This window comes from Colletotrichum lupini, chromosome 9 (genome assembly GCF_023278565.1).
Source record: "Colletotrichum lupini chromosome 9, complete sequence".
NCBI classification, from domain to species: domain Eukaryota; kingdom Fungi; phylum Ascomycota; class Sordariomycetes; order Glomerellales; family Glomerellaceae; genus Colletotrichum; species Colletotrichum lupini.
The window spans coordinates 123,120-146,644 of NC_064682.1; the positions used below are offsets into that span (position 1 = coordinate 123,120).

General features: G+C 52.9%; 10 protein-coding genes across 10 annotated transcripts; 7 read left to right on the forward strand and 3 right to left on the reverse strand.

Annotated features, from left to right (window-relative positions):
- Positions 1-580: 580 nt before the first annotated feature.
- On the forward strand, positions 581-1,944 carry CLUP02_15938 (uncharacterized protein; the record flags this gene model as incomplete). Its single annotated transcript, XM_049294862.1, has 8 exons — positions 581-614; positions 696-863; positions 918-1,113; positions 1,238-1,306; positions 1,367-1,421; positions 1,489-1,538; positions 1,603-1,667; positions 1,835-1,944. The coding sequence occupies 8 exons, from the start codon at positions 581-583 to the stop codon at positions 1,942-1,944; spliced, it is 747 nt and encodes a 248-aa protein (XP_049152009.1).
- A 238-nt stretch (positions 1,945-2,182) lies between these two features.
- Positions 2,183-3,512, forward strand: CLUP02_15939 (cellulose-binding family II protein; the record flags this gene model as incomplete). Its single annotated transcript, XM_049294863.1, has 3 exons — positions 2,183-2,960; positions 3,025-3,030; positions 3,118-3,512. 3 exons carry the CDS (start codon positions 2,183-2,185, stop codon positions 3,510-3,512), a joined length of 1,179 nt encoding a protein of 392 aa, XP_049152010.1.
- Positions 3,513-5,666: 2,154 nt separating this feature from the next.
- Positions 5,667-8,082, reverse strand: CLUP02_15940 (NupC family nucleoside transporter; the record flags this gene model as incomplete). Its single annotated transcript, XM_049294864.1, has 3 exons — positions 5,667-5,948; positions 6,018-7,729; positions 7,992-8,082. 3 exons carry the CDS (start codon positions 8,080-8,082, stop codon positions 5,667-5,669), a joined length of 2,085 nt encoding a protein of 694 aa, XP_049152011.1.
- A 1,598-nt stretch (positions 8,083-9,680) lies between these two features.
- Positions 9,681-11,757, forward strand: CLUP02_15941 (uncharacterized protein; the record flags this gene model as incomplete). Its single annotated transcript, XM_049294865.1, has 12 exons — positions 9,681-9,747; positions 9,801-9,894; positions 10,017-10,065; positions 10,147-10,217; positions 10,250-10,492; positions 10,555-10,743; positions 10,792-10,865; positions 10,907-11,122; positions 11,182-11,217; positions 11,360-11,449; positions 11,509-11,627; positions 11,719-11,757. 12 exons carry the CDS (start codon positions 9,681-9,683, stop codon positions 11,755-11,757), a joined length of 1,287 nt encoding a protein of 428 aa, XP_049152012.1.
- A 746-nt stretch (positions 11,758-12,503) lies between these two features.
- Positions 12,504-14,285, reverse strand: CLUP02_15942 (MFS hexose transporter; the record flags this gene model as incomplete). Its single annotated transcript, XM_049294866.1, has 4 exons — positions 12,504-12,758; positions 12,828-13,216; positions 13,268-13,893; positions 13,951-14,285. 4 exons carry the CDS (start codon positions 14,283-14,285, stop codon positions 12,504-12,506), a joined length of 1,605 nt encoding a protein of 534 aa, XP_049152013.1.
- A 1,614-nt stretch (positions 14,286-15,899) lies between these two features.
- Positions 15,900-17,564, forward strand: CLUP02_15943 (alpha-L-rhamnosidase; the record flags this gene model as incomplete). Its single annotated transcript, XM_049294867.1, has 1 exon — positions 15,900-17,564. The coding sequence occupies one exon, from the start codon at positions 15,900-15,902 to the stop codon at positions 17,562-17,564; it is 1,665 nt and encodes a 554-aa protein (XP_049152014.1).
- Positions 17,565-17,754: 190 nt separating this feature from the next.
- CLUP02_15944 (rhamnogalacturonase A precursor) lies at positions 17,755-19,213 on the reverse strand (the record flags this gene model as incomplete). Its single annotated transcript, XM_049294868.1, has 3 exons — positions 17,755-18,326; positions 18,392-18,730; positions 18,787-19,213. 3 exons carry the CDS (start codon positions 19,211-19,213, stop codon positions 17,755-17,757), a joined length of 1,338 nt encoding a protein of 445 aa, XP_049152015.1.
- A 198-nt stretch (positions 19,214-19,411) lies between these two features.
- CLUP02_15945 (uncharacterized protein) lies at positions 19,412-20,736 on the forward strand (the record flags this gene model as incomplete). Its single annotated transcript, XM_049294869.1, has 8 exons — positions 19,412-19,606; positions 19,692-19,883; positions 19,940-19,950; positions 20,028-20,095; positions 20,147-20,222; positions 20,284-20,414; positions 20,446-20,561; positions 20,614-20,736. The coding sequence occupies 8 exons, from the start codon at positions 19,412-19,414 to the stop codon at positions 20,734-20,736; spliced, it is 912 nt and encodes a 303-aa protein (XP_049152016.1).
- An 82-nt stretch (positions 20,737-20,818) lies between these two features.
- On the forward strand, positions 20,819-21,738 carry CLUP02_15946 (uncharacterized protein; the record flags this gene model as incomplete). The annotated part of the gene is made up of 3 exons (XM_049294870.1): positions 20,819-20,954; positions 21,048-21,422; positions 21,476-21,738. 3 exons carry the CDS (start codon positions 20,819-20,821, stop codon positions 21,736-21,738), a joined length of 774 nt encoding a protein of 257 aa, XP_049152017.1.
- Positions 21,739-22,050: 312 nt separating this feature from the next.
- Positions 22,051-23,004, forward strand: CLUP02_15947 (uncharacterized protein; the record flags this gene model as incomplete). The annotated part of the gene is made up of 1 exon (XM_049294871.1): positions 22,051-23,004. One exon carries the CDS (start codon positions 22,051-22,053, stop codon positions 23,002-23,004), a length of 954 nt encoding a protein of 317 aa, XP_049152018.1.
- Between the last annotated feature and the right edge of the window lie 521 nt (positions 23,005-23,525).

Genomic DNA, 23,525 nt, shown 5'->3' on the forward strand with positions numbered 1-23,525 from the left:
TTGCACATGGAAAACCTCACGGGTGCAGTTGTTCCCATCTAGTGTCCGGTGCGTCCGTGGCTTTGCAATCTGGCTATTGTATCGACAGCGCGGATGGCTGAATTCCTTGCAGCAGCTTACTTAAGCAGGCAATCAGGAGAAAATGCCGGAGTCTCTAACGTCTTTAAGAAGATTCAGGAGACTCAGGTCATGCATTGGTGGCGTTGTCTTGCTCTGATGAAAGTGATCAATTTCCTTCGTTTACTCTTAAAAGGTCGAGACGGGGTGCTGGAGATAATACACGGGAAATGTATCCGTATTCCATTGAGGTTTTCCCGGGTCTCGACCCATGCATCTCGTATCCTTTCAAGAATCCCCGCCTCTAAACCCGGGAAGTTTCCGTTTACGTGCAATTGTGATTGGTACAGAGGCAATGATTCCCGCCCTCAAAAGAGGAAACCCCTTGACTTTCGAGTTTGATCATTATTACGGAGTACACTAGTGTAGATTAAATGCAGTCGATGTGGGGCATTCGGATTCCGGATTCAATGGAGAAGCCTAACTTTAACGAGAGCTGATGCGTGGAAGTCTGGTCGGGAAAATGTCAAGCATTATGCTTAATTGTAAGACCACACGTGGATTTCCAACTACCTAATGGACGTCGGACGGAATAGAGTTCATGAGGCTGATTGACTACTACTACTGCATGGCTGCAGAGCATCAAGATTGTTCAATCTGTTTTTCCAACCCAGCTAAGATGCCGATGGTGCTGGGAATTCCGAGAGTTGCGCACAAAGTCAGCCCTATCAAGTACAGAGACGATTATCAGCATCAATTCGTGCGTCGGAACCTGTATCGCAGAGGCCATCCACTTTTCCAAAATCGTACAAATACATTGCAACATTTCCGATGGATATTACTACCACAACTGGGCATAGAGAGCGAAATAATGTACATGTACGAATGGGCGTTGATAGTAAGTCTTGGTCTGCTTGGGCCAAGCGGATCGTGCAATGAAGAGGAAACCATGTTGACGCCAAGAGCCTGGAATCGCTCGACCGCCGAGTTCCATCCAAATTCGGCCATGGAGCTGCCAAGATGGGACTCCATGCCGGCACGCTTGGTTTATGTAACGTGACTAAAAAGCAATGACCAGGGAACTACCAGGTTTGTGGATGTCAGTCCCGCAAATTCTAATCATCTGTTTCACCATTACTCGTTTTCGATGGGGTTGAAACTGCTCTCCGCCCCTTCTGAGTCGTCTATGGACTGTTTTTCTGCCCTTCTCCCCTCTAATTGGAGTCCAGACAGCTGAGTCCTGGCAGTCGTCTGTTTTCTTGGTCGGATGATCGACCCGAAAACACAGAACATCCTCTGTGCCCGTTAGTGTAAACATCGGATCTTGGGGACAGTTTGGACGACCCCAAGATCCGCGGGTAAATGTAACACAAAGCCGTCCACGAGCTAGTCTTGAGCCCTTCAAATTATGCCAACAACACCTCACGGCAGATACCTCAGCCTTTTAGGGATACTGAACGTCCCCTTGGCACCTCATGCATGTTTGCCCTTCCCCGGATTTCTCAAGTCTTGTGTGCTCTATTCAGAACCCGCATGTCACACCAGAATTGCTCACTCAGGCTTGGCACTATTTATCTCCGGCCAGCCATTCGAGAAAGGAAGGACTTCCAGTAAGCCCCTCTCTACACCGTAGGATTTGTTCCCCAACTTGGGCACCCAACGCCACCCTTGAAGCGGTCCTTAATCTTCCATCGTCACTCAGTCCCCGCTGACTTATTCTCCCGCCAATGAATTTAGGCGGAACAACCGCATTTGATTCTGACTACGGAGGCCTTAGTGCTCCGAGGACACAAGGAAAAGCAAATGGGAACGTTGAAAGTCTTGGCCATGCCCGCCAACACGGCAGATACACGAATCAGCAATCAATTCGACATTCTCAGTAAATAGGTGGAGTCTTGGAATTCTCGGTTGGATTGATACGATGATGACTTACTAACGGAGTCTGGTGTTGATGTTTGTGTATATCTTCGGATGCTTCCCGTCTAAACTTTCCTCCTATGTCCATCCATTTTCAGCTTCACAAGGTCCTTGGTACCAACTTCATTGTCTTGTCATTCGTTCTTGATCCAAATTCGCTTCTTTCTCTTAGTACATTGTCAATTTTCTCTCTTTCTCATCCATCGCCATGCGCTTCTCTACCACATCTGCCGCCGTTGTGGCGCTTGCGGCCTCTTCCCAAGCTATGAACATCTCAACTACTTCCGACCTTGACGGATCTGTGTGGCAGGCCCTCGCTCCCGTTCAGGCCCGAACTTTTGAGGATATGCCCCGTAACCGTCCTATCAAGAGACAATCCGGCTGGAGCCCTCCCTCCAACATCGTCACTCCCCTCAAAGAGGTCTGGGATCACTGCAAGAGCACCTACTCTAATTTCTTCGGCTTCAAAAACTACGGTTGGGATCAAGTCATCGCCACCAAGGGCACCATCAACGTTTGTGTCCGCTGGGAATCGAGTGCTTCTGTCACAGAGGCTCAGCGCACTCAAGTCGCCAAGGCCCTCAACACTGCCCACCAAGGCTGGTACAAGTGGCTTTATGGCTATGATAACTTCCCCTACACCGACATTAAGGTCAACGTTGTCGGTTGGGCCGTTCGTGACAAAAGCCTTCTTCAGGGTTCTACATCTGGCATCCAGGTCTACACTGACAAGGACGCCGAAGGGATCCCCCAGTGCGCTGAGTCTTGCGGTCGTTTCTTCAACCAGAACGGCGACTACAGCAAGTGCGCGGCTGGTGCTGACCGGCACTACGACCAGTCTCTCTGGCTCACTGATGGCATGAACGGTGGTGCTGGCGGCGACTGGGGTCAGCGTATTGGTCGCGAGTACTTCATGGGCGCCCTTGACTCTGCCAGTGCCCACATCCTCCAGCACGAAATTGGACACACCTATGGCCTTGATGACTGTGAGTTTGATTATTTGCCATGACTTTCCTTGCAAGTACTTTGCTGACAAACCTCTTTTTCCAGTCTACGGTACGTGATGACACATACAACTCAGCTTGCCGACATGAGACCATAACATACACACGATCGTCCGTGTCAATGCTGACCCTAATATAGACTGGACCCCGACGGGTGTCACCAGCTTCATTATGCTCGCTGGATCTGCCGCTCAGATCACCGACTTCGACGGATGGATGCTCCGCAACTGGTGGTACGAGCTCTCCCGCGAACGTGGATGGCAGTCCGGCACCTCGAGCTCTGGTTCCTCCGGCTCTGCTGCCCCCGCGAGCACTGTGTCCGCCAAGCCCACCGCCAAGGCACTGAGCTCTGCCCCCGCTGCCGCTGCCGCCACCACTGCCGCCGCCGTCCCGACTCAACCAGCTAACTCTGGAGCAACCGTTGGCGCTTGGGCTCAGTGCGGTGGTTCTGGTTACACGGGCGCAACAGCGTGCGTTTCCGGCTTCCAGTGTGTCAAGACCAACGAGTGGTATTCCCAGTGCCTTTCTGCATGAATCTGATACATACATCTTTGGCGTGTTCGAACTGCATGCCCACCCTACATCAAAGGTCCCATAGCTCCTTGTTGGCTAAATGCTTGGACACATGCAGTAAACCTTTTCAAATTCCCAAGAGGACTTCTTGTCTATAGGCATTTTTCGACCCCTGAGGTCCCATTTTCTTCTGTACATACATGTATATAATCAACACCATCTCACTGTCTTACTGAGCCCATGTGTCTTTCTTCTCACACTTCCACGTGATACTTCAACCATGACTACTTGTATGAAACCACTATCAAATCTCCAGGTCAGGCTAGGTCTCGGCCCGGTCACTGTATGGTAATCAAGCATTGCGGTAGTTTTTACCGATGATCGAACGAGTGCGAGCAAACAATACCCCCGGCCAAAGCAGCCGCTTGCTGGTCTTTGGCGCTGCTCTTGAGGTTGACGTCTGATGCTTGAAGTTGAAGACGATTCTGCGATTGTATCCTCGGCAACATCTACACAGATATGAAACTCCTGTTAGATGCTCTGACGCTATGCAAGGTAGCCGGACGAGACGTGCTGTTTGCTTGCGGGAATAGTAGCTCAAATTACGTCAAGGTAAGGTATTGGAGATAATTAGGATGCAACTCAGATAACTTATAAGACATGTAAGAACGCGCACATAGCTGCTGTTTCGCTCAGTATCACTCTGCTATGTGTGAGATGAGGTTGATGTCCAGGATTATGACTAACAATATCATACTTGGTGTACAAACACGGAATCGTAATTGCCAGCCAGCAATCACGCCTTATTTACTACAATACTATTATCCCAGACAAAGCGCGAGGGATCTCGCCCGGGCTGACCTTGACCGGCCCATGAAGTTTACAATACCCAAAGTTTACTGGAGCAAGCCGAAGACAATCAGATCTCCACAGTCAAAGATCGATATCGAATTTATGAAACAGTCACGGAGAGTTTGCTGTCTTGTGGACAGCAATACCCGTGCATCCCTTCAACAGACTTTAAATCCACACGACGCGGCACTTCACGACAGCTGGCGTAGGTCGGCATGGAGCCCGAGGCGTTCTCGTAGCAGGATCGTTGTAGTGTGGTTCCGATGTAAGTCTCCTGTCGAGTGCCGAATCCGAATGGCGTCAGTACATTGCTAGTTGGGGCGGTAACGAATCACCTAACATTTTGCGTTGTTTCGTATTAATACCGTATCGTTTTTCGCCGATGCACTCAATTGGAATTGAAAGAGGGATCAGCGTTGGTATAAAATGGAAGACTATGTAATGACGGCATCCAGCACTCGACGGGACGTTGCTAAGCAAGAACGCTTGAAGTAAACGAATATCTCAGCGGAGGTCACAAATCTCTTGGCTTAAGAAGCTCATGCGCCTGGACTCTGGATGCGGCTCAAGACGATGTTAATGGCACGTCGTGTGGTATCCTCCTTGACTTGGAACAGGCTTCATCGCGGCCTCGGCCCACTTGAGAAACTTCCGACCGGTGACTCGCGACTGAAGCCAGAAGCACCAAGCTGGATTGATGGAAGCGTGGAGCATTCCTACTTGCATTTGAAACCATAAACAGCGGAGGCCGAGAAGGTGAGGCTCAAATGCCAGTCGCAAAGCCGTTCTTGCTGCCTACGGCCGGCGCCGATGCCCGCTGGAGACCGGCGGATTTATGCCTGTCGTCCTTGGTACGCAAAATTTTTTGCTCGATGCGGATCCAATTAGGCTTGGGATGGCGGATACTACTTCGGCCTGACTCACGGAGATCAGCCGGATTTAGACGGCGGCGGGGCGAAACGCTAGAACATGGGAAAACTTTTGGGAGGATCGCATTATTAAAGAGAACGGATTGCGCAAGACAGTCTTCGATCACGCCTTTGCCAGTCGGGCAACAGTGGTATATGAGGACTCCTTGACACCTTGTTTTCTCATCTCAGTTCATAGTTGGTTGATATTACGAGTGGAATTATCCAGCTCGCTTGCTGGCAGGTGCACTGGGTATTACTAACTACTGTGTATATTCTTCTCTCATCAACCGGCGCTGTACAAGCACACTTCTTCCTCAACATCGTACATCTTTCAGTCATTTTTTCTCGTTTCAACAATGTCCATCGAACGGAGACATCTATCCAGTTCGGATTCTCAAGACCAATTAGTGACCTAAGCACTAGCAGCGAGGTTCGTTACCTGGTGGGTAACAACAAGGCCTGCAACAGCGGCCGACGTCAGAGTCGACATGACGCCAGAAATGAGCGCAGAAATCGCCATGGCACTGACATCGCCACCACGGCTGGGGGCTAGCTGGCCAAGGATACCGATCTGAATACCAAGGGATCCAATGTTACCGAAACCGCAAAGAGCGTAGGTCGCAATGAGCTGGGAACGGGGAGAGAGATCGAGGTACTCGGGCGTCTTCATTTCGGTGAAGGCAACGTACTCGTTCTATTCATATACCAGTCAGTACCTGAAGTCAAGTGGTCAAGCGATATCCAGATGAGGAGTTGCACTTACAGCAATAACCTTGAGGGCGATCAAGCGGGCAACCTTGAGAAGGTCGCCGTTACGGGGAACACCCAGGAGGAACGCAACCGGGTAGAAGATGTAACCGGTAATCAGGTTGAGAGTCAGAGGAGGGTCGTTGATGTTGATGTAGCCACCCCACCAGGTCAGCAGACCATCAACGAGACCGATGAAGGCCAAGATGCAAAGAATCGATGCAACAATGGTACCGGCAATCTTGATACCTAGCCAAGCACCGTTTGCAAAGGCATGGATAGCGTTCTTGGCCTCATGCTCATCGTCGTCAGGGATGACGACCTTTCCAGCAGTCAAAGTCTCCTCCTTTTCGGGGTAGCGAAGCTTGGAAATGGCAATAGAGGCGGGGATGGACATGACGCAGGATGACACCATGGCCTGGGCATTGAGACCCAAGTTGATATAGGCGACGAGAGTGGAACCAGAAATGGTTGCGAAGCCGCAAGTCATGATCTGGTGGATTTCGGCCTTGGTCATGTGAGGGACGAAAGGACGAACCAACATGGCAGACTCGCCCTGGCCGATGAAGGGGGTGGCAGCAGCGACGACAGCCTCGGCACCAGACACGCGAAGGGCCCAGAAGACGAAGGTTGCGAACTTGCCGATGAACCACTGGAGGAAGCCGATGAAGTACAGGACCTGGACGATGGCGACGAAGAAGATGATGGGAGGAATGACGCCAGTGATGAACCAGTGAAGATCAAGCACACTCTCAGCAGTGAGGAAGGCCGTTCCCTGGTTGGCGAAGCCAAGCAAGTCACCAGCTCGATCCGCGATAAACTTGAAAATGTCGTAACCGACGCCGGTGCGAAGGACAAAAAGCGCAATAATGTACTGCGAAAGCATACCGCCAATAACGGGACGCCAGTTGATACGCTTGCGATCGTTCGAAGTTGCCCAGAAGCAGGCCAGGATGACGATGAGACCGAAGATGGAAACGGCACGGTTCTCACGGTTGTTGTCGGCCGACTCCTCCGAGACGAAAGAGCCAACGAGCATGACAGCGAGCGTCACGGCAGCGCCAGCGATAGTGCGGAACTTGGCAGGAATGGCGTTGTAGATGACGAGAGCGGTGTGTTGCCACACAAACTTGATCGGCCGGGAGACGTAGGAGCTCGGGACGTAGAAGAAGAACAGGCGGAGGGAGATGCAGAGCCAGACAAGGAACGGAATGACCCAGTTCTTGTCATTGCGGTGCTCAATGAGCGAGGCAATCCACCAGCCGGTGAAGAAGCAGAAGAGGAGGATGTGGAAAACCCACTTGTACTTGCGGTAGAGGGTTTTGAACTTGGAGGGCTTATTCTCCTCCTCCTCGTTGGAGGCCACGACGCCAGTCTTCTCGCCATCGTAATCAGGGGGTCCGCTGAGCTTGTCGCCCTTCTCAATGTCGTGGGGCTCGACAGAGTGCTGATGTAGATGGCTCTGGTGCGGAACAGTTGTCTCTCCGGTCCTGGTGTAGGTTACATTGTCGTCGTGACCCTTGGCATCGACACGAGCGCTGTGGTGCAGATGTTGATGCTGGTGCTGGTTGTGAATTTCCAGCGCCGGGTCCGAGTTGCGGCGGGGGGGCGTGCTCCCAGCCGTGGTGGTGGTCTGGTTGACCTCGGTGACCTGGGAAGACATGGCTGGAGAATATGCTTCTTGGAAGCGCACCGATAAAGAGGAGTATAGATGGGGGAAAAGTAGGGCTGAAAGAGGCGTTGAGCGGTTTGACAACCAGTTCTTTCAGTGGTCTGCCGTAACGAGGAGACCGTGGGCCACGCAGTTGAAGGCGCCCTGGCGTACTTTGGGGAAGTTGACGGCGAGAGACTCGGGAAGCAGCTGCACGAGACAAGACCCTTACAATAGATGAGTCTCGAGGGGAAGCTCTCTTTAAAAAGCCCCAGTGCGACGATCAAGAAATCCGAAAGTAGTGCCGAGGCTAGGCTAGGTAAGTAAAGCAATGCCTACGACTCGTCGACCTTATCAGCAACCAGGTCAGGATGGAGTTCGCCGCCCTTGTGGTGTGGAGGAGGAAACCCTCATGCGGTTCGGTGCCCATCTCGGTGGATTGACCCAGATTCTGGACGAACGGCTAGCCAACGAGGGGTGCGGGATGGGATGGGCGACAGGGTTCACGGGTGTGGGATTGACGAACAACTGCTGCACCAGAGATAATGGGTGGCCGGGGTGTAGCAAGGGAGTGTGGGAGGGGAGCAGGTCCGAAGGACGCCAACGCGAGAATCAGGGACGAGATTGGAGCAGATTGAAAGAGTAGGTAAGACGATATCTTTGGAGACGGGCAGACGAGAGAGTGGCAAGCCGCCCAACCTGTGTGTGGGCCGACCGCCAACGGTTCTCGTGAAGTGCCAGGCTGACGGACCATACGGATACTCTGGGGTCTATCAGCAGCACTTTTTGGTCTTGTATCCTCGTAGTACGACGCTATTGATACTCTCTCGGGTTTTTGGACCCATGGTGAAGCTGTTGCCGGCCACTTGGGCCAGCCAGACGGTGTTGTGACGGGAAAAGGTATCTGTCAAGCAATCGAAACCAAACCCACTCGCGTACGCCAAGGCCCACCGATACTCTAAGTTGACGGGGTCAAGATACCGGTTGGGTTAATCAAAAAAGTATAGTCTTGAGAACCCTTTGATTGTTGCTCGGTGTGCTTGCGATAAGGAATGCAATTTTTTTTATTTTCTGCATTTTGACAGTAGCTGGACAGGGATAGTCGCCGCACCCAACGGCACGGACTCTCGATCAGAGCCGGGCCAAGACCTTTAGCTCTCGACGTGAGTGGCAAAGCTAACGGCGTGCTTCCGGTTCTGGAAGGTTGATGGAACGATGGATACTTGCAGTGGAGTCGACTGAGATTGGAGAGACGGGACTGGACGTGGGAGAGATGGTCTAGCAAAAGGGCAGGGCTAGCGTGTGGGTGCGAAAAGGTTGCCGGGTTCGTTGGAAAAACAATTGGCGGCCCTGGCAAGGATCGAGACTGGCCGAACTCGTGGGCGAGACGCGTCGGCCGAGTCCAAGCACGAATCATGGCCCTGGAACCATCTCATGATGAGATCTGCTCGTTTCTTCTGCTGTCATGTATCACGGCCAAGCACTAGCAGCGGCCAGCGGATATGTACTCCGTAGACTCGTAGATACTCGGACAAAGTACGGAGCACCGTCATCTAAAGGATTTGAGACTCCGGTGCCTCCAGTAATGTCGAGGCAGTGGGTTCCTGGGGATCGCGTTCGGTGTCTTTGACTAAGATCATTAAGGGGTTTCTGATAGGCTCAAGACCGGGCCTGTTTCTGTACGATGGAAAGGTGTGTGGTAGATCCTTCCGCTCTGCTGGGCGCAGACATGGCCAAGGGGCCGACGCCCAAGACCCTAAGAGGCGCACGAAGTGACCCCCAAGCTTGTCAGAGAGACACGGAGACATGCAGAGAATCGGGACTGGCTGGCGATAGCTGCATCAGCCGCCGCGGCGCCACAAGCCATTGATCGAAAGAGCCGCTAGAGGCCGGTGAGCACACAAGCCCACGGCACAAGTTGAGATGCGAAGGCTCGACAGTTGACACCTGCTCGAGACGTACTGTCAAAGTCTCAATGTCTGACGCTTGATTGAGGCACAGGAAATTAGCCTGCTGCCAAAGAGACGCATGGCTGCTGACCTTGCAATACAGTACCGTGAGATCAACGATAAGAGCAATCCCTGCTACTTCATCCGTAGGTTTTTACCTCGAAGTTGTACGGATGCGGATGCTCAATTGGTCTCTCAGTAATGTGCCCTTTCGCCATGCGCACTACTGGAGCAATGAGCGGAATGAAAAGCCAAGATTGGCGAGCTAGCCCTGTCATTCGTAATTGCAAGCAGTAAGCGAGCCCTATGCTTCGGATTCCTGACCCGGACCGCACTCTTGCGATTTAGTTGATAGAGCAAGTGCAAACTGTTGGAGGGTCGTAGATAGGTAGTGTTGACAGAAAGTCAATCTTAGGCTTTCCCCGGCCCTCTCTATCAGTGCCCTCAGCTCCTCGTCTGGTCCTGTGTCGTCGGACAGGGCCGAGAAGAAGGGACCTGGGGATGAACATCTGCCAGATCGTCACTGACAGACGAGAACTCCAAAGTTCCTCTTGAGCACAAGCACCAAATTGACCAACACAAAAGGGCCTGGGCCTGGGCGCATCTGGCATCCCCAGTCCGTCCCCCCCTCTCACTCCCATGCCTCAGCATCCGCATCTTAGTGCGCGCACTAAGGGTGCCAGGCGCCGGGCGGGCAGAGGATGTGCTCCACGCCACCCTGGGGAACATGAGCAAGGTTGACGGGCCTGTTAGGTTGCGGATTGCAGCCGTCGTATCTGTGTGCCCAATCCAGTCAACGAGCGCGTGCGACTCGGCTGTCGAGATTGGCCCAGCACAAAAGTGCCATGCTTTTCGCTTTTCAGCTTCGGTCGGCTCCGCCATTCCAATTGAGTCTGTTGGCTAGGAACCTGGGGACTACAGCATAGCTCTGTACTCTTTACAGGCACGTGAAGTGTGTCTGATGATAAGCTTAAGGTGAGCTCCGACGACGCCAATGCGAAACTGAGCCTGGCTCACAGCTTGCCAGCCTGGCTCCTTCGCTGTCCTCCGACAGTCATCTATCTACAATTGAGTCTTTGCGCGCGCAAGACTGATCCCTCGATGCCCGTTACGGAAGAGCCAAGTGACCATTATCAGAAATAGTGATACTAACGGACTGGGAACTTGGCGTCGTGTCGCCTTCGATGCAGTATGCGAGAAAGGGATATGCCCAGCATCCCCGTCGGCTCCCGCATTGAGAGCGGAAATGATTATCAATGGGCTGGTTAGCTGCGCAACTGGGTCAGCAAAAGACCGCGGATCCAGAGACGCTACCACGTGTGGTCTCCGCCCCCAGATCCAACATCGCGGACCGCCGCATTCGCAGAGTGGCAACGACATTACCTTACTCCGTACTCCGTAAAGATAGAGCCTTAGGAACTCGCAACTCCACTCCCGGATATTCGGATCACATTTTCGTACTCCATACACAGCAAGCACATGACGGGCGCTGGGTCTCACTCTTGACTACTGGGAAACAGAGTAAACCCTGTTTGTTCAACCGTGTCTCTACAAGTCCACGGACACAGATGCACGATCAGTTTCCCACGAATTGACATCTATCCATGTTCGTACAGGTTCCACCCCCCCCCCCCAAACCTGACCTCCTACGTACTATGATCCTTGTAAAGTTTCATATAATGACAGCTGCCAAAGCGGATTTTCTAGCCAACATGACAGTCTTCATATGAGGATACGAAATTCCACTTGTCACTCAAGTTCAAGTAATTCTGTTCAATGATCGTTACGTCATTTTCATTAATGTAATTTATCCACTTATTTTTCTCCAGGATGTGGATGAAAAAGTCTGTATTGCTGAGATGATGCCATCACCAACCTTCTGAAAGTGCATCCTGTATGTGCGCTAGTCATACTGATCGCGAAGGAACAGGCCTCCGTCCTAAGATCCTACGAACTACTTTCTACTACATATTCCCCGGGCCGTACCGTTGAATCTACATTTGGCGAACGACGATGCCTACAACTGGTGAGTGCCGCGCAAATCACATGCAATAAAGGTTCACTTTTGCCAAGTAGATAAGGACAACGAGATACAGTCGCTCTGATGGCACATGCAGAGTCTTATGGGAGCCGGCGATGCAGAGATTGAATTTTAGATAAGCTATTCGAAGCAGGTACCCTATTTTGAATGAGGTTTGCACCCAGAGATGGACCAGAATGATACGTGAGAGATTGCGAGACAGGCCGACTGGTATCGGCCATGGCCTTGCATCCGAGGTGACTAAATGAATGCAACAGACGAGGCGAGCAGTGGCTCATAGTAATGGTATTTGTTGGTAAGTATGTCAAAATTCGGCCAGCTACCGCCTTGATCATTATCTGGGACGACGCAGGTCGGCGTGATCCGTAAGAGACATTGAGCGCCAGGGGCCAGAGACCTCCGAGGCTGAAGTAGACGTAAAATCTATGAATAGCCGGTTCAGGCTAGCGTCATTGGCTGGAATTCTGATTCGAAGATGCTTCCAGATGAGATGTTGCAGGATGAACTTGGTCAATAAATGTCTTCAACTCCGCCTTCGTGTGCCGACAGAAGACAAACCAGCTTTTCTCCTGATATATTAGTAGTAACTATTGTTAAAGATGGGGCATATGTCTCCTGAGCGTTGCTAAGTATTGACAGCTGCTTCACTTGCCTTTTATCAGGCGTTATTGGCGTCAATCACATTAGTAGCGGAAATTCGTGTGGTCTTGGGGAGTTCCATTAAGTACTATATTCTTATATCTGACGCTTCTTGCCTACTCGTGTATCGTTTCGAGAATCAAACCAATCGTCGTCTAACTACCGCGCCCCTAAAATCATCTTAACTACATCAGGTCAAAGATCAATGAACTGTGTGACAGATCATTGCTGGTGCGCAACTGCCCTTTCACTCTTCTCCTGCACCTCTGTCTTGTAGCCCTTGAATTTCCGTGCTGGGACTTGCTTGATGAACATCTCATCGAGCTCCTCGTAAGACCGTCCAGCAACCTCGGGTTGGTAGAACCAGAGATAGAGAGTGGACAGAACGGCAAGGCCGCCGAAGATGAAGGCCACCTTGGCACCGAGATTGGCTTGGTCGGGGTTGAAAAGGAAGGGGATAACAAAGGCCCACATGGTCTGGAAGAAGGGATTAGTTTCCATATCAACCATATCAAGATTGACAATTGGTGGCAGTATTCGACTTACAAAGAGACTGTTTTGCAAAGCCAAAGCCATTGAGGCAGTCTTGGCACGGAGACGCGAAGTTGCAACCTCGGTCAAGAGAGAATAGGCCGTGGCTCCAATGGTGACGTTGTAGATATAGCAGTACACCAGCAGCAGTGCGACGGTTCCCTTCACGGCACCAGGTGTGGCAGCCACCGCAAGACCACCAGTAATCATGAGAAGGACCGTCAGGATGCACATCCCCCAAAGAGTGAGGCCGCGGCGACCAACTCGATCAATAAGGAACCATGCGGTGACGTTACCGAGCATGGACATGACCTGCTGCACGATAGCCAGTGTAAAGCTCTCTTTTGTGCTATATCCGGCCAGTTGCTGGTAGTAGGTAGAGTACGATGCAACGAAGAAGACACCTAAACAGAGTCAGTCAAGGGCAGAATTGTGAAGGGACAAGAATAACGTACCGCACAGAGCCTGGATGCTCAAAGGTGCGACGGAGATGATGGTACGGCGAAGGTTGGACTTGCGGAAGCACTCAGCAAAGCTGGCGCCGTCGGTCTCCTTGCGTACCTCAGCAAGGGTGAGAGTAATAACAGATAGGCGCTTCTCGACCTGGACCGCATCGTAGCCAAGACGGCTCAGGGATTTGGCAGCCTTCTGCATCTTGCCCTTGCTAACCAACCACCACGGTGACTCGGGCATGAAAAACAGCAAGAGGGCACCAACGCCGCTGATGCCGTATTGAGACACAAAGATTGTGCGATAAGCCCAGCGGTCGGTTCTAGTTCCAGTCTCGTTGACAACCAGACTGACGATGAATGGACCAATCGTGAAGGCGATAGCCGCAGCGGCGGTCAAGATACCGCGGAGAGCCAGGGGCGCGATCTCGCCAATGTATGTCATGCTGACTGTGATGAAAGCGCCAATGGGAAATCCGGCAATAAACTTGCCCGCGAAGAAGATCTCGTTGGTGGTGCTTACTGTCTCGCAAGTGATGCCTGCAAAGATGAAGGCGTAGCTGATGAAGTAGGTCCACTTGCGGCCGATGCGGTCGGCCACCCAGCCAGCACCGAGGGATCCAACGACGGCACTGTGATGGAGAGTAACGTCAGCTCATGACGGGAAGCTATAGGAACAGTGCACATACGATGCGACAGGGGCTCCGCTGTAGGCAGATTGCCACTTTGCGGGGAGAACATAGTTGCCATTGAATTCGGAACCGAAATCCTTGCGGAACTGGGGGATTCCAATGACCGTTCCTCCCGCCTGGTTGTCAAAGCTGGTGAGGATGAGGACGTATATGGCGTAAATGCACCACACAAACGCCCACGGCTGGTTCTTGATGGCTTGTAAAACAGTTTCGTCGTGATCTTCTGCCGTCGCGGCGTGGCCAATCTCCTCCACGTGCTCGCCCTTGGCCGCGGCGATGTCGTCCTTGTCGACGATGGACGTCGGGTGCGCCTCAAGGTGTTTGTCGTCCATGATCGCCGTTCCTGTCAGCTCTGGGTGAGGAAATGGAAGTATCGAAGATGTGTGAAAACGTCGGGCCGAACAACTTAAAGTTGAGAGAAAATCTGGGGAAGCACCGACGATCTGGGGAAGTTGAGGAGTTCGAGACTGGGGAACTAGGGCAAAGTGCAACCCAGCCGGGAATGTCCCCGGTTCTTATTGTCCAGAACTTTTCAAAAGCCTTTCGGATGGAGGCAGTTGTAGGCACTTCTTCGGATCAACGTCGTCTCAATGATCGGCCGACAATAACCCATAGTCTATAGCGTAAGCCCCTTTTCTCCTTGGTGGCATTCCTCGTCAGGTCCGAGGTCAGGCGTGATGGTCCTGAAGGTAGGCCCGCCTCCTCACCCAACCATTTGGTTAACTTTTGCGGGGGAGGGGCCGGGCTGTCTGCATAGTGGGAGCCGGAGAGTGCGTTTCACTCATGGTTCTGCCATGTTGCCGGCAAGTGGTTACCAATGGAGGTTGTCAATAGCGCGGTGCGTTAGATAGCCTCTCGAGTCAGTCTATGTCCCGAAGAATAACCTGTGGGCTTTGGTTGGTTGTGGCTGAATGGCTGCTAACCCAAAGAGTGAAAGTCAGACTGAGCCATGAGATGAACTTGGACTTGGTGCCGATGCCAGTCGCCCACGCCAGTGGTGGTCAGGTTCTGGACATGGACTCTGGCCTGGGCCAAAGGTGTCATTGACCCGCCGTTTCGGTAGTGTAGTCTGGGGACCCCACAGACACGGCTATACCCCGGCTCGTGCATGAAAAAAATGCAGATGAAAGATGCGGGGGGGTTGACCTGAGCATCATCAGAATCGCAGTTTGCTGCGAGTCTCTGGGGACCTAGGTGGTGGTTATTATTATCGCTATGGAAGTTGTGCTTGTATATGCTTCTTATTTCTTGAGACGACCAACAACTACCGTATTCCAGCACCCAGTACGACGTGCTCTTGTGGCCAGCAAATCGAGAGCACAGGCGTGTTATGAACTGGTGGCAGCTCGGCATTTGCGTAAAGGAGCCTCTTCTAGCTTGGGGCCGTTCCTCGGTCTAATGGTGCCGCCAAGGAGGCAAAGGCTTTCGCAAAACCTGAACAAGGACCTTACGAGACGAAGACTATGCTAGTCCGGCCGCAGCTCATCCGTAGTTCTGCCGTTGTTGAACCATCTTCTTGCGTCCAGCTGACCTGGGCCATTGGAGTTCCAGACGCTTGTCGATTCAGCTTGTCATGAATCCTGACTCTTCCTCGGTATATCCCCGCACCGGCCCCAGAAATGGTCTCCACGCCGACATCGCCATGGGTCTGAAAAGTCCCGATTGAGCAATCAGAAGCGTCAGCCACATTCCCCTCATCTCGAGCTTCGGTGCTTTCGATTGCCCTTCTCGGGTGGTTGTCACACCGAAGCGTTTATGGATTCTATTTGGGATCGTGGCGTCTTCAAAAGCATTTCCAACGACCTGGACCTAAGCCCATGTTCTGCTGGCAACCACAGACGAAACACAAATCTCAAGTTCATTCTCAGCCCCCAATCACGCGCCTTGTCCTTCCGAGTGCTGCAATAGTCTCTCCTCCCTAGTCGACTCTAAGCCATTCGCCCACCATGGCAGATGCTCCCGAGGACATGGTCGAGAGCGTGCTTCCGACGCGCTGGAACCGGGACTTTGAAAAGATTGCCAATGATCTGTGCCCGCAGCTGCAGCGATGGACACGAACACCTCAACGCGTCATCACATTCGACAAAGACGAGGGCCAATACTTTGGTGTCCGTGCCGTGCCTGCGGAATATTCCATTGACAAGTTGCCGTCCAAGACTTGGGGGAAAGGAGATGGCTTCATTCTCGACTTTGGTATTCACATGGTGGGATATCTCTCAATGAGACTAGAGTCCCGGGGCTCGCACATGGACGCCCCGTGCAGGTTGCGCCTCACATTCGGCGAATCTCCTTTGGACGTGACTCTCGGCATGGAAAATGTCAAGACATGGATCAGCACCAGCTGGCTTCCGGACGAAATCATCAATATCGACATGTGCCCTGAGGAGGTCTCTCTATCTCGACGATACTCGTTCCGCTTCCTTCGAGTTGAAGTCATCGACACCTCACCCAAATACAAGGTTACATTTTCCGAAGTCAAATGTCAATGTGTTAGCGCCATCAGCCAGAACCACGCCCTGGAGGCTCCGCAGTTCAACGATCCTCTCCTCCAGCAGATTGACCACGTTAGCATATCGACACTGAGAGATTGCATGCAAACCGTCTTTGAGGACGGACCTCGAAGGGATCGTCGGCTCTGGAGCGGAGATCTTCGTCTTCAAGCACTTGCAAACTACAGCACCTTCCGGGACTTCAACCTCGTCAAGCGCTGCATCTTCCAGTTTGCTGCCGTGGTGCGCGAAGATGACTCTGTGCCAGCTTGCATTTTTGAACAGCCTCAGCTCACGCCTTCGACCGACTACATTGTAGACTACGACGCGCTATTCGCCGCCATTACGTATGACTACGTGGTGGCATCGGGCGACAAAGCTGCGGGTCACAGCCTTTGGCCCACCGTCCTCGGCTGCGTGAAGCGGGCTCTTACGCATCTCGATGCTAACACTCACGTGTTTGATGAGTCCAAGGGTGAAGGATGGAAGTTCCTTGACTGGCAGCCTGGGCTGGAACACAGCGCAGGACTACACGGGGTTCTGCTGTATTGTCTGAAAGCAGCTAACTCCTTGGCCACGGTTCTCGGCAAGGAGGCCCCTTTTGTGGACCTCGTGGCCCAAATGACCGAAGCAGCGAAGGTGTTCCTTTCTCCAGACAATGTCTTCGTGTCTGGCCCCAAGGGACAGGTTAGCTTTGCGTCGGCGTCTTGGCTTGTTCTTGCAGAAGCATATCCTCAGGAAACCGCTAAGGCTGCCCTGATTAACACACTTGCACACCCTGATGCTCTCAAGCCCCTGACCCCTTACCTATGGCACCATGTGTGCGATGCCCTCGCTACCGTGGGCTTGTTCGATAAGTGTGTGGAGATCATGACCAGCTACTGGGGAGGTATGGTCCGCGCCGGTGCAGACACTTTTTGGGAATGCTACAACCCGGAAGACCCTCGGGCAAGTCCCTACGGAGATGCTCGAAACAACAGTTTCTGTCACGCTTGGAGCTGTACCCCGACGTACCTACTAAGGGGGAAGCTGAGAGAGTTTGTCGGCGTCAAGGAAACGAAATCGGTCACCATGGGTCACTTGGACGAACATTGGATCAAGTCACAGGTCGGGAGTCAATAAGACAGCAGTTAGTCGGTGATTAGAGTAATTTGAGTCAAGTGATAGACGCCAGAGAAAATTGATAATCATTTCCCGAATGATATGTGCAGCTTGGCTTTTCCAATTAAGTAAGTATGTACAGGAAAATGAGATTGGCTCGTTTCTTGTCGAGCCGGGTCCTGGTTGCTTCACGTTCACGGCCTTCTCGCGCTTAAGCGGCGCCAGCAAGAGCACTGGCGGGCTTGGCACCAGGGTAGAAGGTAGTGGGGATGGCGGGAATGTCGATGGACTTGGTGATGCCGAGTCCGGCGGTGACGAGGCCGGGCATGGTGGCAGCGGAGTAGCTGGTGACGGTCTTGGTAGTAGCAGTGCTGGTGTAGGTCCCAGAGCCGGTGCGCATGCAGTGACCGGTGCCGAAGGCGTTGTTGCACTTGTCGACGATGGAAGAGCCAGACTCGGTCCAGATGTTGATACCGGACACGTCAATGTTCTCGCAGGGGACGGCGGCAGCGCAGAGGGCGACCACGGGACCGCGAGCGGCACCGTTGGCGGCGGTGCCCTTCCAGTTGGAGAAGGTCAGGTTTTTGTACTCGACACCGTTGCCGGCGACCTTGCTCTGGCCGGTCCAGGCAGAGTCGATCTTGAGGGAGTAGGCGTTGCCGTGACCGATGAAGTTCTCGAACTTGGCGTTCTGGAAGGCACCATCACCACCGTTGTTCTTGATCATGAGCATCTGGTTGGAGTTGGAGGTGTAGACGTTGCGGTAGTGGATGTCGGAGATGGCTACAAACAACTCTTGTTAGTGATTGCGTCGTAATAGAGAGATTCCTCTCGGAGCCTAGACGTACCAGTGTCAACGCCCAATGAGCCGATGCCGCAGCCACCGGACCAGTTGCAGAAGACGTTCTCGACGAGAATGTTGCTAGACTTGTTCTTGACAGTGACGCACTCGTCCTTGTTGGTGACGGCAACGTCGTGAACGTGCACGTTCTTGGCAGCCATCAAGTTGAAGCCATCAAGACCGCCCTGGTTGCCACCACGGACAATCATGTTGTAGACCTCTCCGTTGGTGACGGTGTCCATGACGAAGTGGAAAGCCGGAGAGTCAACGAGAGCAATGTCATGAACGCTGAAGTCGGTGACAGAGACGAACCTCAGGAGACGAGGTCCGTAGACACCGCTGCCCTCTATCAAATCGTCAGTATTGTGTGGTGGCGATTGGTTTGGAGTGGGAATGTCTTACGCTTGTGGAATTCATAGCCGTAGCCCTGCATGGCACCCTTGGAGTTGCCGCTGTAGAACTCGACATCGGTTGACTTCTGGACGATGATCATGTGGCCGCCAGCAGTTCCAGTGCGGTAGATGGTACCCTCGAGGTTGATGGAAACACCAGTTCCGCCGGAGAGAGTCTGCCAAGTGCCGAGACCCCATTCACCGGCGGGGATGAGGATCTCACCTCCGGTCTTGCAGGCGTCCCAAGCGGACTTGAGGGCCGCGCCGATGTCTCCGGTGGCACCGGTCTTGGCGCCGTAGCTGGTGATGTTACATGTCTTCTTGGCGGCCTTGGTCGCGGCCTTGGTGGTAGGTCCAACGGTGCCAGACAGCTGGGCGTTGGCCAGTTCCGGGATAAGAGCGCCCAGCGCAAGGAGTGAAAAGGAAGCGAACTTCATGTTTGTTGATTTTGAAAACGAGTGAATACCGACAGAAATGTCGAGAACTGGAAGAGCAAAAAAGAAAACGAGAGGCACCGGAATGGGACGACGGAATGATCAGGGAAAACAATCAGTTTGTATCTCTTTGAGAAAAAGGGCCCTGATGAGATGATAAAAGGAATCCCTTCCTCAGATCTCCCCTAACTTCCTCCACCAATGGGCCCAGCAGCCTTACCTCGAGTCCTCGACTCCTGTGGTCGATTCGCCATTTGCAGTGCCCACGCCGCTTCCGCCAGCGACCCCACGATCCGTCCCATTGTTTGTGGGAAATTGAACGGAACAGGTGCTCTGGAGAGTGGCTGTTTGACGAATCATGAAAATCGAACCCTCTGCGCCCGGGATTCTGACGCCGTGTTAATTAATTAAAAGAACAACACAGACAGTGGGCTTAAGAGCGAGCTCGCTTCACTCAAATGCCGTCCCGAATGGGTATTAGAGGTATGAAATAGAGTACTTGGTGGCGCTATCGGGGCCTGGCCGCCAGACCATTCTCTTTACCCCCGGTAGTTTTGTCAGGGGTACTGCTTGCCGGACTGCTTTACCTCAGCATCCCTACTATGCAAAAACCCAAGGTCAAATCTTCTCGATGAACCAGGGCCATCAGGGGGCGACCTGGAGCGGCGCTGGGGTGAGCTTTGGTGAAACAAAAGGAAACGGCACAGATGAGCCGCGTCATGGTTGCAGTTCGTCCCGTCGTGGTCAAAACTTCAAAGTATATTCCATTTGTCTGGCACACGCTGCCCACGGCAAGGGCCACAGACTGATTAAAAAGAGATGACCCAGCCGCATCTTCTGCCCAACAAGTTAAGAAACTGTCTCAACCATCATCCCGCATTTTGGGTATGATCATATCAAGATCTAAACTGGGGGGGCTGACGACTGATGATCTAGGCGCGGCAGAAATTCTACCCAGCATCATGTCCCACGTCCCAACGAGAAAATATCGGCATCCCACTGCCGGGGCCAAGTTGGAAACGGCCTAGGGGGAGAATTTCCCAAGTCCTTATTTTGATTAACAGTGTCCGCAGCCTTCGTATCAGATACAGAACGTCCGGGTATGCAGTTCCGTGTACCGTCCTCCGAACTGGCCCAAAAACCAATGCTTCTGGAACTGCTCCCATTCGGACTGCCAAGCGCCGTGCCATAACGGCGATGCTCCGTGAGCCAAGACGGGGACGTTGAAGCAACAGATCGGGACTACTATCGGGTTATGCGTGCCGTTCGGAGAATGTTCTCTCCATCCTCCTTCTCTTTCGGGACTCGGCCCGCCACGAACCATTTCCAGCTTCTTCAGAGCTCTCTCGATGTGACCCGCTGTGCAGTAGTTCGAGAATCTAGATGAAGATCTTCTTGATCAGGAACTCCCATTTATTGGCTACTGCCGGCACTTGACTCGCCCACGCAAAGAGCCACAAAAATGGAGCGGAACCTCCTCCACTCGTGAGTTCGTCAATGATCACGGGACGGCAAACGCGGGTTAATCAGCGGTCTCGCTTCTTAACCTCAACCCTTAGCAGTTAGAGGTTCTAGGAGCAGATGGATACTACATAGAGAGGCTAGTCAATGTACCTTGGTAACAGCTTCAACGCTGCGGCTGCTGTCAGCCTGTTCCCGAGACTGATATTCGTACATGCTTTGTACTTCGCACATGTGGTGACGAAGCTACGTGGCTACTACATGAGCAATCCACGATGCCAAAGTAGCACCATTTCTCCCTTCCTATCTCCGTTTCTAACCATCCACCTCTAGCTTCTGAGATCTCGATATGCACGACCCCTCAACATCCTGTGAGCCAAGAATAAGCTTACCACTGCAGCGCAAAATGAGCGGTATGTCAGCAAAAGGCATGGGACCAACCACGAGAGCCCAGAGGTCCAAGTGAGACCGTCTGTGAGACCCAGCCCTCTGGCGTCTGACAGGTGCAACTGCGCCGCCGCCTCTGGAACTCCTTTGGCTCTCCTCCCGGCGGCCATCGACTTGACTCGAACCGTCCTAGTCGGCGACTCGTCCCTCCGCCCTCAGCACCAAGACGCTCAGCAGAGACTCGGTTTGCAGCTCAGCCCTGCGACGCACGCCTATCGCGTTTGTCAATCGGGGCTGACGGTGCTACTCTGCCTACCACAAGGTTCTGCAGCTTGCATCCTTAGCTACCCATTTGCTCGGAAAGGTCCGAGTCCGGGGGAAGAAGATGAAGGAGGATTCATCACACCCGGATGCAAGGGATGCAGATGCCCGTCTCACTCTGCATAGCCTATGCCATACTTTATTCCGTAGGGCGACGTGCTTTCAGCTCCGTGAGTTCAGCGGGCGGTGCGTATGCGCAGCAGACTTCCGACGTGCTGCTTGATTTACACACCAATTTCGGCTTAGGAGGAACGACACGCCTTGGTCACGATAATGGCGGGCTTACTGGCACGTCGCGGCCTCTTTGCGAGATCCCTCTGAACGCACAGCCGGTTGTGGTAAGGCATAGGCTACTCTGAGAGATGGCAATGAAAATAGTTTCCGTGCAAACGACCTGTATTTCACTTTTTGTCAGATGTGTATAAATCCAACCTGGTTCCTCCCCCGATATGGCGTCTCTTTCTTCTCATCAACAATCACTTCAAACAGCTCGTTTATAACTTCACATTTTCTTTTCCTCTTTCCTATTTCCTATTTCCTTATTTCCTTTGTCGGTTTCTCTTTCCTTGGGACAATCGTTCAATCTGCAAACCTCGACTCCATCACTCTCACAATCGTCAACTTTTGCTTAATCTAAACTCGAATCCACCACATTTATCAATCAACAAACAATGCATTCTTCCATCGTCCTCACTTTCCTCGCTGCCGTCGCAACTCTTGCCTCGGCAAGCCCTTCCCTCAACACCAAGCGCGACGACACTGTCTGCGCGCCGGGTACTGGCTTCTTCCAGTCCTGTGCCAATGGCTTCCGCGGCTGCTGCGAGGCCGACGCCTGCACCATCGGCTACTGCCCCGGCGTGACCGAAACCTCCGCCAACGCTCCGGCCGAGACCACCCCCGTCAACCCCGGCCACTCGGCCAGCCAGCAATCCACCGACCTCACCGTCTGCCCTACCGGCACCGGATTCTTCCAATCCTGCTCCAACGGCTTCCGTGGATGTTGCAAGGAGGACGCCTGCGCCATTGGCTACTGTCCCTCGGCCTCTGTGAAGCGTCAGGACCCGACGGTGTGCGCTCCCGGCACTGGTTTCTTCCAGTCTTGCTCCAACGGCTTCCGTGGATGCTGCAAGTCTGACGCCTGCACTCTCGGCTACTGCCCTACTACCTCTGCTTCCGAGAAGCGTCAGGATCCCACCGTCTGTGCCCCTGGCACCGGCTTCTTCCAGTCCTGCTCAAACGGTTTCCGCGGCTGCTGCAAATCCGACGCCTGCACCTTGGGATACTGCCCCGATCTGGCCATCGCCTCCCCCTCAAAGCGCGCCGCCGACCCTACAGTCTGCGCCCCCGGCACCGGCTTCTTCCAGTCGTGCGCCAACGGCTTCCGCGGCTGCTGCAAGCAGGACGCCTGCACCATTGGCTATTGCCCGGACGTCAAGACCTTTGAGACGGTGACCAAGACGGCCCCTCAGACGACCGCCACCCCGACCCCCGAGAGCAAGTCCAATGCCAACGCTGATCCCACTGTCTGCGCCCCCGGCACCGGATCCTTCCAGTCGTGCGCCAACGGCTTCCGCGGCTGCTGCAAGTCTGACGCTTGCACTATCGGCTACTGCCCCTCCAACTAAAGGGTTGGTTTTTAACAAGGAGTTGGACATACATAGACGGATCGTCAATCGTGATTGATGAGCATCCGAGGATGGAAGATGGTATAGATGGCATCACAGGGTGGAGTTTGAGCATAGCATTAGGGCGTTTGTTCTTTTCTGATTTTAGTATAATAGCGCATCTTGGTTGAACTTGGTCACTTGGAAGATAATACACCCACACTCCTTTCTTGTTGCGATTGCTATGACTGAAATGTAAATGCGCTGGCAAGTGATGAACGTGACAACTGATACCAGGGAGGGAGGGGTATTTACTGCCCATGTACTTTGTCGCTCTTATACAAAGGCCTCGTCAGCAGATCTTTTGTGAGCTCACGGCTGCTGGTAAAGGGTCCTAACGTGCTAACACAAGACAAGATAAAGTATATGTAATTGCTAATGAAATCGCGAGGCTATGCTTACAGGCCTCACAAAAAGAAGAGAAGTAATGGTGAATCAAGTCAAAAAGACCCGCCCTCATGTATTCGAACCAGCCTCGGCCT